The sequence below is a fragment of the Toxotes jaculatrix genome, chromosome 12, assembly GCF_017976425.1.
Source record: "Toxotes jaculatrix isolate fToxJac2 chromosome 12, fToxJac2.pri, whole genome shotgun sequence".
Lineage (NCBI taxonomy): Eukaryota > Metazoa > Chordata > Actinopteri > Toxotidae > Toxotes > Toxotes jaculatrix.
In genome coordinates this window covers 2,534,326-2,546,620 of record NC_054405.1, presented here as the reverse complement: position 1 = coordinate 2,546,620, position 12,295 = coordinate 2,534,326, and the positions used below count along the sequence as shown (strand labels likewise).

General features: G+C 40.3%; 1 protein-coding gene across 1 annotated transcript; it reads left to right on the top strand.

Annotated features, from left to right (window-relative positions):
• The first annotated feature begins 530 nt into the window (after nucleotides 1-530).
• On the top strand, nucleotides 531-3,049 carry ripply1 (ripply transcriptional repressor 1). Its single transcript, XM_041051981.1, has 4 exons — nucleotides 531-804; nucleotides 1,564-1,642; nucleotides 2,433-2,506; nucleotides 2,765-3,049. Exons 1-4 carry the CDS (start codon nucleotides 704-706, stop codon nucleotides 2,964-2,966), a joined length of 456 nt encoding a protein of 151 aa, XP_040907915.1. The 5' UTR covers nucleotides 531-703; the 3' UTR covers nucleotides 2,967-3,049.
• Nucleotides 3,050-12,295: the final 9,246 nt, after the last annotated feature.

The window sequence follows — 12,295 nt, the reverse complement described above, 5'->3', positions numbered from 1 at the left end:
TTTCTGTAGCCTATACCTGTGTCGTGTTGGTTTGTTTATTTAGGTTTCACATGCCTTACACTTTTTATATTTCTTCACCGTGGCTAGTGGAGCCTGATGAATAACCTGTAACCTGTGTTTTGCAGACCTTCTGTGCATGTTTGAGATTTCCTATGGTTTTTACATGTTGACCTTATTCATTTTCCCCCTCTTTAACCAAACCTTTCCTCTCTGAGATCAGTTCAGATATCATGTCATTGTTGGCCTCACTCTTTTCTTCAGCTAAAAGCGTCTTATAAAAAAGGAGCGAGACCTTTATCCACCTAAAAGATGCTTTTTCTCTGTTTACAATTCAAAACATCACCTCATTAAGTCAGCGTTGAGTCTGTCGTTTGACATTTGTCACCCGGGGGGAGGGGGGCCACTCCCGCCCCTTCAAGCTGCAGCAGCACAAACCGACGCCCAACGCCGCCCCCCCCTCCGAGAAGCAGGGCTTTATAAACCCAAGTGACAAGCCTCTCCGTGTCTTTCTCAGCAGCAGAGCTGTGCTATAGCTACAAACACCGTCCTCTACAGCTGCTGTACTCCAGTCTTACAGGGAACAGACCCGCAATCCTCCGACAGACGAGGAGATCAATTAAAAGACTTAAGTCAGAGGTATTTTAGTCGAATCTCCTCCTCCGAAAAAAAAAAAAAAAAAAAAAAAAAAAGCCAAGCCAGAAGAATGAGCTCCGCGTGCGTGCTCCTCAAGCAGCCGTCTTTCGGCGCAGCACCGTGGTCGCGCTCGCCGACAGTGAGCAGCAGCAGCTTGGACACAAACGGCAGGTAGGTACCGGTCTGGAGGCTGGATGACTGGTGTTTGACACCGAGTGTTGATTGTGATGGAGACGGTGCTGATGGAAGACGTGTTAGCTATAGCCAGAGTATTTTCTGACATTTAAAATGGATTAAAGCCCGTTATGGTAGTTTATATCAGCGCATGTTGCAGCAGTGGTCTTTAGCAACACACCTTCGTTTGATAGCTGCATACAGTGTGAGAGAAGTGTTAACGCTAAATAACTTGCTAAGCTAGCTAAAGCATAGTCCGGACCCTTGTGACATGACCTGTAGTGTTAGCAGCCAGGCTTCATTGGACGGGTAATGGTTACTGAGAAGAAGAAGAAGAAGGGGCTTTAAAACACATTTACATATTTACATTTTTACCTTTATTCTCTGTTTTCATCGACGAGTGGCTCCTCAGAGGAAACGTTACTCAACGCACAATATTTATTTGTATTTTATTTTTTTTATTTACTTATTTTGAAGAGAGCAGAGACAGGATGATAATGTTGTAGTCGCACTTGGAGTACACCTTAAGTTTGTAACCACGTCTCCGATTATCTATAGAGTGCTCTTAAGCTAAACCTCTCTCAGCCATGTGTGTTGAGCAGTGTTTACAGGTGGAATTATTTAGTCTACTAAAATAAGTCCACCTTATTTGAGTAATATTAGGTGGTTCTGTATGTATCAGCTATGGCTTGGCTATGACTATAGTTATAATTATATAGTTATAATCAATCCTCCCCTTTTCCTCCCTCCTTGCAGCCGGACCTCACTGTGGAGACCGTGGTTATCCAGCAGCAGGGATGGACCAGAGCAATGTCCACGGAGCAGGCTGTCCCATGTAAGTTACAACACCTGCACTGACCTAAGGTCACAGAATCATTTTCAGCACGCCTTTTGTTTATTAGTCTCAGTTTTCAGTCTAACAGTAGCTATACTGAAAGATAAAATGCCAAAAACAAATAAAACAAACTCATGACGCGTGTGTGCTCAGTGCTTTCCTATGCACATCAAGGCAGTTGAGGAAGGCTGTAAGGCAGGGGGGGGGGGGGGGGGGGGGTCTGCATTCAGACTGACTTTAGACCTTTGTGGACAAAATACAGCCCTCTCACTCACTTGAATGCAGCCACTTTGTTGGTACAACAGGCTGCAGCAGGACAACACATGGCTGTCCAGCAAAAAAAAAAAAAAAAAAATGCTCAGCCTTTGCTGCAGTGCGACGTCATCTGGCAGGACGCTGCGTGAGCCAGTCAAATACAGGCAAGCACATTCCTGATGGGTTACTTTGTAATGTGAACACTGTATTTTTGGTGTTAACCTTGCAATTATCGTGACCAAAGATAAAATAGTCACTGCCATGATAACGTTTCAGAGTTGTAAAAATCCTAGTGTGAGTATCACAAACTGCTGGAGCAGTGTTTTTAGTGTAACGGCTGCAGTTCAATGTCCAAAAAAATGTTTTAGGGACCAAAACATGAGCATTTTCAGTTCCTCTGTTTTGAATTGTGTTTTCCTGAATTGACAAGGTTTAGAATTGCTGATAGAATCCTACTGTTTGAGCACAAACCTAAAACCCACCATTCTGGAGAGTGATAGTCTGTACTCACTCCGTCTGTTTCTGATTCCCTCAGCCTTACTCCAGACCCACTGTGTCAGGCTGCTTCTTGACAGATGGGAAATCTCAGTCCTTCCAGCACCCTGTCAGGTCAGTATTCTTTCTGTTTGTACATGTCTCCTTTTCTACATTTGGACGCTACCTTTTATCAACATAGAAATCATGCATGTATGATCCACAACACACTTGTGAAGAGCACAGTTTGAATTCTCTGCGGTTCAAGTTTAGAAAAAAAAAAATCAGATAGTCTTAAACACAAGCAAGAGTAACTAAGTAGTAGTTAATGCTTCCATGTCTGTGGCTACGAGCAGCTGATTAACAGGAGCATTTATTTCTTCTCTCAAACAGGCTCTTCTGGCCCAAATCCAAGTCATTTGACTATCTGTACAGTGACGGAGAGGCTTTGCTGAGGAACTTCCCCGTTCAGGCAACCATCAGCTTTTATGAGTCTGACTGTGAAGATGATGATGATGATGATGATGATGAAGAGGGGGACTGGGAGGAGGATGCTGACTCTGAGGAGTGTGTCAAACAGCAGTCTGAGGACTGAGGGCCTATCTGTCTTCCACGTTGCGAAGACTTGTTCCTACACACTTCACTGGTTTTGAAGGGTGTATGAAGTTTTACAGAGCGGTATGATGGGCGGTAAACACATATCAGAAGTCCCTGGGAGAGGGACTTTTTATATATCAGACCAGTGTGACCACTGAGGCCCTCGAATGTAGGGGCCCCTCACTTTTAGCTTTACAGAATTAAGAAACACTTGGATAAATGGAGATTTTAAGAGAGAGGAGAATGTCTATCGAACCCACTGTCAGTCTTCACTTCAATCCCTCTCTCTCTCTCTGTAGTTGACTAGTCTCACATTTTCTGTTGTGTGTAATGCACACAATAGTGCAGTAGTATGCAGTATCTGCTACAGAATGATTTTTTTTTTCCTGTGTGTGTGTGTATGTGGTGAGAGAGCAAAGTAAAGCACAGCGCTCCCATATTTGGGAGACTTATGTTTACAGTCAATCTCAGGGTCCGATCCTTGCCAGTATGTATAGAATGTAATCTATACACATTTCTAACTTATAATGTAAATTGTACATAAACACATTTATGTTTACTTATTTTTCTACGTATTTATGCATCAGTCTCATTGTATTCTGTCCAAACACTGTCTTAACTAAGCTGGGAGAAAAAATAAAATGCCCTATTTTGGAACTTGTTTCCCCTCATGTGTTTTGTTCTTCATGCTTCTTTGTCTCCTCACAACCTTTTGATATGAGTGGACGAAGGTCTGTTCTCCATCACTGAAGAGGGTGAGATAAAAGAGAAGGAAAGGGGAAGATAAAAACTGAGGAGCAGTGTGAAAGTGAATTAGCACTAAGCAAGAAAGTTCATCATTTATTCACTTAGTGTTTCTGCTGCTCTGTAGGTTACGGAAGAGGATTAGGGCCATGTGAAAAAAATCTGAATTCTCTCAGGATTCTAACTTTAAACTCAGAACTTAATTTTTTTTTTTTCCTCACATGACCCTATATTGAGTATTTTACAGGTAATTTGCACCTCAAAGGTGAAAGGGACATGTACGGAGCGGAAACTGGGACAAAAAAAAAAAACGGCCCTGGCATTTTTGGCTTAGACCCGCCCCTCATAATTAGCGGTGCACAGCGAACTAATTTATGTATGTGTTCCCCGAAGCAATGTATTTTACTATTGTTACGTCTTGGCCTAGGAGAAACCATGGCGCAACATTTAAAGGAAAAATCCCAGCTCCCAAAAACCACCAGCAAACTCGCAGTAACTACTAAACCCTCAAAACATTTAGTATATTTAGGTTACATTTTTATTTTTTGATAATAATCAGAAAAATCTCCTACTAACTGCAGTGATACTGTAGAAAAAAACTCGCACGGAACAAAAACAAAACACAACACAAGGCAACTGCTGCGACAGGAAATAACATTATTCACTGCTCACCATTCTCATGTAATTCTACACGTAGGTCACCTGTTTTGGCTTCAAAACGGTGAATCTCGCCTAAAGGTGAGCGATTTTCATGCCTGTCCATCAGCTAAAAGTCCCGGTATTATCCTAACATTACAACCTGCTTACCTGCTGTACCTGTGCTACACTTCCCTGGTCACTCTGTCCCTCGGGTTCCCTGTCAACAGCCTCTGGCTGCTCCTCTCCCTGTTCACCTTCAACCTGGGCTGCAGAGGACGTGGAGGCTACAGCGGCCCCTCCAGAGAATATGTCTGTTATTTTAGCACACGTTGCAGCGTCTATAGCGAGATCTTTTGATCTTTTAGCCCGCAACTTCTCCGCACCTCCTTTCTTCCGCTTCTCCATGTTTCCACGCTCAACACCATGAAACTGGCGGGGGATCAGTGCAGAGAAAGGGGTGGGGCCGCTCTCGTAAGCTACTATATCCTGACTGGTTCAGTGCACTGTCTATATTGAAGATGGACCAATCGGCCACCCCCTCTAAATTGTGGGCCGGTCTCTAAGTTTAAAAAAAACAAACAAACAAAAAAAAAACAAAGGTAAAGGGACAATGATGACGTCACTCTTTTGTGATGTCACTGGGGACAACATAAAGGGACACCGATGACACCACTCTTGTGATGACGTCACTCGTTCCGATTTCAAAAGTCTATAAGTAGGACACAATGTAACAGTCTGGAGTCGCTTCACACTCCACAAAACTACATTACTATCAGCACAATGGAACAGGCAGGTCAGCAAGAGAGGACACCAAATGCAGCAGGAAGAAAGCATTTAGTGAAGCTGCTTGTTGCCCTACTTGTTTCTCGGACAATAGCTAAAACTAGATTGACTTACGCCATATTAGAAGAGGCCATATTAGAAGAGGCCATCATAGAACGCTTATTTAACACAATATGGACTGAGGTTCAGGACAGTCATTTTGAAATAACATCATACACCGTAGACACTTTTGATGAGGCTGTGTTAAAGGCACTGGTCAAAAAATTGGGCAGCGAACGTGAAGTACTATCCTATATGATGTCCGAGAACCCTGTACATGAACTTATAATTACTGGTTATTTCATTGTACACCTGCTTAGACCAGCAGGCTATAGTTTCATGCGTCAAATCAGAAGATACTTAAGTGATCAATGGCCCTTCTTAGTAATAACTACAGCAATATCAGCTATGCTACTGTTAGATATCTCTGAGCTTACAATTTCTATACTATAGTATGTTGTACTTACATGATACCACAAACCAACTGACTAACTGAAAGCCCAAGAAAAAGACCAACCTTTAACACTGTGGTATCTGGAGGAATGCTAGTGTTCCTCCAGATGAATGCCTTTTAAATGTGATAAGGAGTCAGAAATGTTGTGGCACGGGTTTTCTCCAGGTGCTCTGGTTTCTCCCATTAGCTTCAACTAATAAAAACACTATATATTAAAAAAAAAAAAGAGTTCTGTTTGGATTTCTCATTCTATAACTTGTTTGTGCATGTTTTACTTGACTGAACTTGACTGAAAATCTGCTGGTTAAATTTCACGTCAGAACTGTGTAGTGGCAAGATTAGGTGATGGTAAAGATATTGGTCACCAGTCTGTCTCTAGTGAATTAATACACCAAGATGAAAATAAACAGACATCAGTACTACAGACAGATTTTAGTCAGTTCTGTGTTGACATAAAATAACCATAGAACAACTTCCTCCCTTGTGTGTTACACAAGCTGCGCAAAGGCAATGTGTAATTAGTAATAGGTGTAATTATTCAAGGTGTATTGCCTTTGATGATGTCATCAGTGCCACTAAAGGGTTGTGTCTCAGTTCAAAGGAAAATAAGGTTACCACGGCAACAGTGTATGCATCTCTGTTGACTTTTCTCAAGAACTGCTCTTCCAAAAAAAATTAAAATAAATGATCTTATTTTCACATCAGCCTTAAATATATGATCCACTGAATTGATTAAAATAAGCTGCAGGCTGTGCCACCAGAAGCATGTAAATTCAGACATAAATTAGTTTTAATATAGATGGGGAGTTATGTTCTAATTTGATGTTTTATAAGTAATCACTATATTTATAGATGATACAGGAATCCTAAAGATAGTTAAAAATATTAAAGTACAGTTGGTTTTGTAAATTCAGTCACGAATGAACTGTAAGGCTATGATTACTGTCGACTTAGTTAAGTCATAGCAGAAGTAGAAATGGTGCAGCTTTACACTGGTGTATCAAGCTGCAGGTACTGAAGAGCTTTGCTACAGGTGAACCTACCTTAGCATGACTTCACACAGCTTGGGCTCAGTTTTCTCTTCTTTCTCTCTGGTGAGTCGGTGCGTTGACGTCTGCATAAACCAAACCAAATGTTGTTTGAATCTCTTGAACTTTAACAGTAAAATTTCATCATCACAGACAAGTTAAGTGACACCTACCTAATCCCAGTGTGTGAAGCCATGAAAGTGGCCCATGTCCTTTTCCTCTGCGGCTTAACTTTGGCCGAGGTGGATGTGGCCTCAGTTGCAGCCTCTTCGGAGGTTTTAAGTGATTCTAAAAAGAAAAAGGAAAAACATGATCATATTGTACTTACAAAGTTAGGAAAACTTCCTATTTCCAAATTTGTCTATTTTAAGGTGTTCACATATTGCAAGTCAGAGTTTTAATGTGAATGTTCTGTCAACTACTTCTATAATGTTTAGACTTTCAACGATTTCTAATTAGTTTCTATGACATTTGTTCTTAGGACATTATTATTATATTACCGCTCTTCTGATCACGGCTGCTCGCTGCTTGTCCTCGACTGCATTTTGGATTGGGTCTAATAATATAATTGAAAGGGACAGGGTCTCCAGCATTTTGGACCACCACTCTACCCACTGCGCAAAGACACGTCCAAACGACGTCTTTTCGACTCGGTGCAGACTGTGACGCCAGAAGACGTCTTTTTTCCGACGTCTACCGAACGTCCAGTATTGACGTCCACAGGACCTCTGAATAAGGGCTAATTATAGTCCAAATATGGTTGCTGTGGACGTCTTTTCTACGTCAAATTTAAACTCATTTTAGACATCGTTTTTATACGGCTTCTAGACTCTGTGCACGATTGTAGTCCCATTTCAGAAGGTGGCACACTGTTCCAATTAATTTTCCTATAGCTTCATTTGATTGTCTCAGCAGCAGGTGACAACTGGAAACGCATACAAAGGTGTGATGCATTTCCAGTTTTAACCTGCTGCCGAGCCAACGAAGCTACAGGAAAATTAACTGGTACAGGAAACGGATCCTCCACCTTTTGGAAACACATGGGACTACAGTTATACACAGAGGTTTACAATAAATCACAATTCAACCCCGACTTATTTCCATTTTTATTTTTGTCAATCACTGGCACAAACATGTCACTAATAAAGCTTTTGACTTCTGTTGAATTTCCTGCCAACTTCACAGTCATGGCTTGCATGTGGACATTACTTCAGTGTTCATCAGTTGAAGCCAATATGCTTTACTTTTGATTGTCTGCCAAAACTAAATGAAAGTGATAGCCAATAACTACCAGTAATAGAAAAATGCAAATAAATAAATATAAAAATAATAAAATAAATTACACAGCCCACCTTGTTTGGGTCTGTATCACAAAAAATAAACACACACATACAACAATAGAAATTTAAAACAATAAAAATTAAAGTGCTAAATAATGTGTTCTGAGGTAAAAAAAAAAAAACACAAAAAAACACAACCAGAACCAATTATACTGAATACAGAAAAGAAGACAATGCACAAAAGCTGTGACAACATTCTCCACAATGGATAATCAGTCCTGAATGACTGCTGTGTATCCCCCACTTCTTTGCGGTCCTTTGCTTCATCCTCTGTGTCATCAAATTTCAAAAATCCAACTGCACGCGCAGAAAAAGAATAATTATTAGAAATATGTAAAGGACATCTGCAGTCATACTGTACTGCTCTCACCACGCGTACCCTTACGCAAAAATACAGTGACTACATAAATACACAATTTACATTTACATTACGACACGACATTACGCAAAATGTAATGCGACTAGCAAGCAAACTCCACTAAACAATGATAACAACACAACACAATAAACATACCACTTTGAAAACTACACACACACACACAATACTTACAGACTGTACGTTCCCTGGCTGAAACGTGTGCAACCACATTCAACTTTACGAGCCCATCTCTATGTTACTGACCGAACTTATTGACTGAAGAAACGGAACGGAGCGGAGCGGCCAAGATGCGAATTGCAACATTAACAGAAAGACTCACTCTGTCGCCGTTTCCAAAAACTAAGAAAAGTACAGAACACTCACTCTGATACAATTTCCATGAACCAACGGAAAATACACATTTTACATTTTTATACTTTTTAACACTTTTAACTTATGAACTTTAAATATTACTTTTAACCTTTAAAGACAGCACACGTACACCAAGTCCCCATATCTGCTTACAAAAATATGTTATCTTTGTGGCTCGCTAGCATGTAAAAAGTATATTCCCTGCCATGAGAGAGCCGCTAGATATAAAGTTCGCAGCTTGTTCTTTTCGCTAGCTTAGCGAATTTAGCTTAGGCTAGCTACGAGCCTAGCTCTGGTTAGTGAGCAGTGACTTAGCGACTTAACAATGCTTGTTTACGTTAATGCTTCAGCTAACGTGAATATTTTAGGCACAGTCGTTTTCAAAAGTAATTCCAATTCCATTTAAACTATGGCCAATGTTTAGCTAACGTTAGCTGATACGATGACATGCAATGCCAATTGTAGCCACAGCAGTTTTAGGTAGTTTAAAACAACAAAGCTAGAACAGCTATAAATACATAAGAGAACATAAAATGAACAAACATGACCAACTTTCAACTTAGTGGAAAACGGTGGTTTTTGGTGTACGCTGAATAGAGCCGAACGGCCACTTGCTTCCACAGAGATGAAATCAGAGACGGAGAGAGGGTTGATGAAATCCGAAGAATCGCGCCAAAAGCTTGGCGTGTTGCCTCGGCCAATAAGGGTGCCGTTTACTGGTTGGCTTATGACGACGTTCTGCCTCAGCCAATCAGAGTGGCGTTAACTGGTTGAACTCATAAGAGTTATAAAATCAAGGCTCCTATACCATGAAATTATTTTCTGAAGCCTAATTTCCAACAAGTAGCATTTCCAAATAAATATATGAATAAAAACATAAACAAATAATAAATAAATAATTACTAACAAATAATGTTTAATCACAAATAATCTATAATGTATTCATTAATCATGTTGATAACAACAATGTTGATATTTGTCATTAAAAAAATTACATTCATTAATAATGTCAATTTCCTGCACCTGTCTTAGACGTCCACGTGACGTCCAAAAAAGTTACCTAGTTCGACGTTCAAATGTTGAACTGCATATTGACGTCCAAGCGGGGTCGTGGTTAGACGTCCAAATATCGGACCTAGTTTGTACGTCGTGTAAATGTCCAGAACTGGTCATGGACCGACGGACGCAATATACACACGATCTGCACGTCCATCAGACGTCTAATGTTTAGTGGGTATCTGCTCTGGTGCTAATATTACCCCCCTGGCTTGGTGAGTGTCAGGGAGTGTGTGGATCGTTTTTTTATTGTAGCTCTGTCTGTATACAAGACAAAAGAGGCACAACACTTCCGCTCAGCACGGCTGCAGGATTTATTCTGCTGAACATAAGAATAGCTAAATATTCAACTTCCAACTGTCAGTATATAACTGATTATCTGATTATCACTTTATTTGATAATTTATTTGTTTTGCACAATTTTTCAAATGTTTTATTTATTTTCTCTATTTATTTATTATTTTTGAATTGTACTTTAACAGTCAGTTGCAGATGTTGATACAACTATATATATATATATACATACATACATACATACATATATAACTAATTCATAATGTTTGACAATATGATGTTATGACCTTCGCTTGAAGAAATTTTCTCTCACTGGACCTCTTAAAACTTTAGTTGAATACCCCTGCTCTAAGGGTTTTATGTTCCTCTCTCCCGCTAGGCGCCACCTACTGACCTGTTTGCGCATTACGCCATTAAACACAGTGGAATACCCAAAAAAATGTGGGTAGGTGTAATTCACCTACATATTCACTTTAAAGCACAATAAAAATAAAAAATTATAAGAGGTGGCCATTTTTACACATTTAACTTAATTGTTTATGTCTATATAATCTCTGTCCTCATCAGCCCATTTTATAACCCTTCACACTAATCTGACCTAAAGACATTTTCTGGTTTACTAAATTGAAGCCAGTTGAATACATGAGTCTATTGCTGACCTGTGGTTGTCTTGTTTAAATCAACCTTCATCCTCTTTCTCTCTAGCGGACCACTCTCTGGGCTAAAGCACAAACCGAGTATTCTTTGAATATCTTCAGATTTAAGAGTTTCTGTCTATTTTAACATGTAAGTAGAGAAAAATCAGAAGAGGATGGTTGTAAGAGCCTCACCTTTCATTACTCTGTGAGGCCTCAAAAGTGTTCCTCCTCATTTTCCTCAAAGGTTCAATGTTGTCTATGGAGAAGTTGAGTTGCTGAAGTTGCAGTGGATTCTGGTCTTGGATGGAAAGGTCGTGTAAGATTGCTGTAGAAATGCCCAGTACGAGGGGATGTTCTTGGGGATTGTGCCAAGCAGGAGCAACTTGGTAGGAGACATTGTGCTGGTCCATGCTGGCAGTGCTGGTGGAGGCCTGCACATTCAGCCATGGCTGCTGGACTGACTGAACAGCGGACACCCTGTTACCCGAGCTCAGACTCTGATCCCGACAGACCTCCATAACTTCACAGCACAATTTCACGCTGGAAGAAAATCAACAATAGACTAAAGCACTTACATCCATCCACAACACAGGAGAGATTCTAAACACAGCATCTTAATGTAGACTTACTAGAAGCTGTTGGGGTAACTCCTTGCAAGGTCACTCATGGTGATGAATGGATCCTCAAGAAGGAGGCTGGGTATTATCCGTTTACTGACGTTCAGATGAAGCATCTGCTTCAGCAGCTCCACAAAGCTCTCCTGGTCTTCAGTTTCTGCTGCGGTGTCTTCCTCTGAGAGATGTATGGCTGGTTTGATCTGGATCAGAAAAAAAAATCACAAAGATTGTTAGAATCTCACTGGCTGATGGCAGTGTCTCTGTCAAATGCTCTCAATTTTTAGAACCAAAAATCGTACCTTCATCAGGTCATCCAGGCAGTTGAAATAGCTCTGGGTCTGGTAAAATTGTCCGTGTTCTACAGGTGACTAAATAGAAGTAACATTCTGTTTAGCTAATCTGTCTTAAACACAAGTTAAAAGATAAAAGCAGACTGATGGAAGGAGAGAGAAAAAGAAAGTTAGTGAGTGTGACTTTTAATCTCCATCGACGTTGGCGACATCTTCTGCTCTGGAAAAACATCCTGGTCTTGGATCCATTGCTGAGCATTTGCTGTGGAAGCTGACCCTGAGTCTACACAATATGTTGAAGCTGTATGGGCAACACACAACACACAAATGTCACAACTAGGGCAAGGACTTGGACCCGCTGACGTAATTAAAAATAATAGCTTTTATTCTGACAAAGTACCAACAGAAAATCACTCTTATGAGGAAAAAAGGCTAAATAACCAACTTGACAAAGTAACAAAACAATTCTGAATAAACAAGGACTAAAGAAAGTATCAAGGAAATACAAGACCTGACTTGACGTGGACTTAAACATGGAATAAGCCAGAGGTCGGGAACCTTTTTGGCTGAGAGAGCCATGAACGCCACATATTTTAAAATGTAATTCCGTGAGAGCCATACAATATGTTTAAAACTAAATACAAGTATATGTGTGCATTTTATGTAAGACCAACA

Excerpts from the sequence above, each read along its gene's own strand:
- ripply1 (XM_041051981.1), top strand. The coding sequence starts at position 704 with ATGAGCTCCGCGTGCGTGCTCCTCAAGCAGCCGTCTTTCGGCGCAGCA. Across the intron at positions 805-1,563 it reads AGCTTGGACACAAACGGCAG|CCGGACCTCACTGTGGAGAC; the intron begins GTAGGTACCGGT and ends CCCTCCTTGCAG. Across the intron at positions 2,507-2,764 it reads TCCTTCCAGCACCCTGTCAG|GCTCTTCTGGCCCAAATCCA; the intron begins GTCAGTATTCTT and ends TCTCTCAAACAG.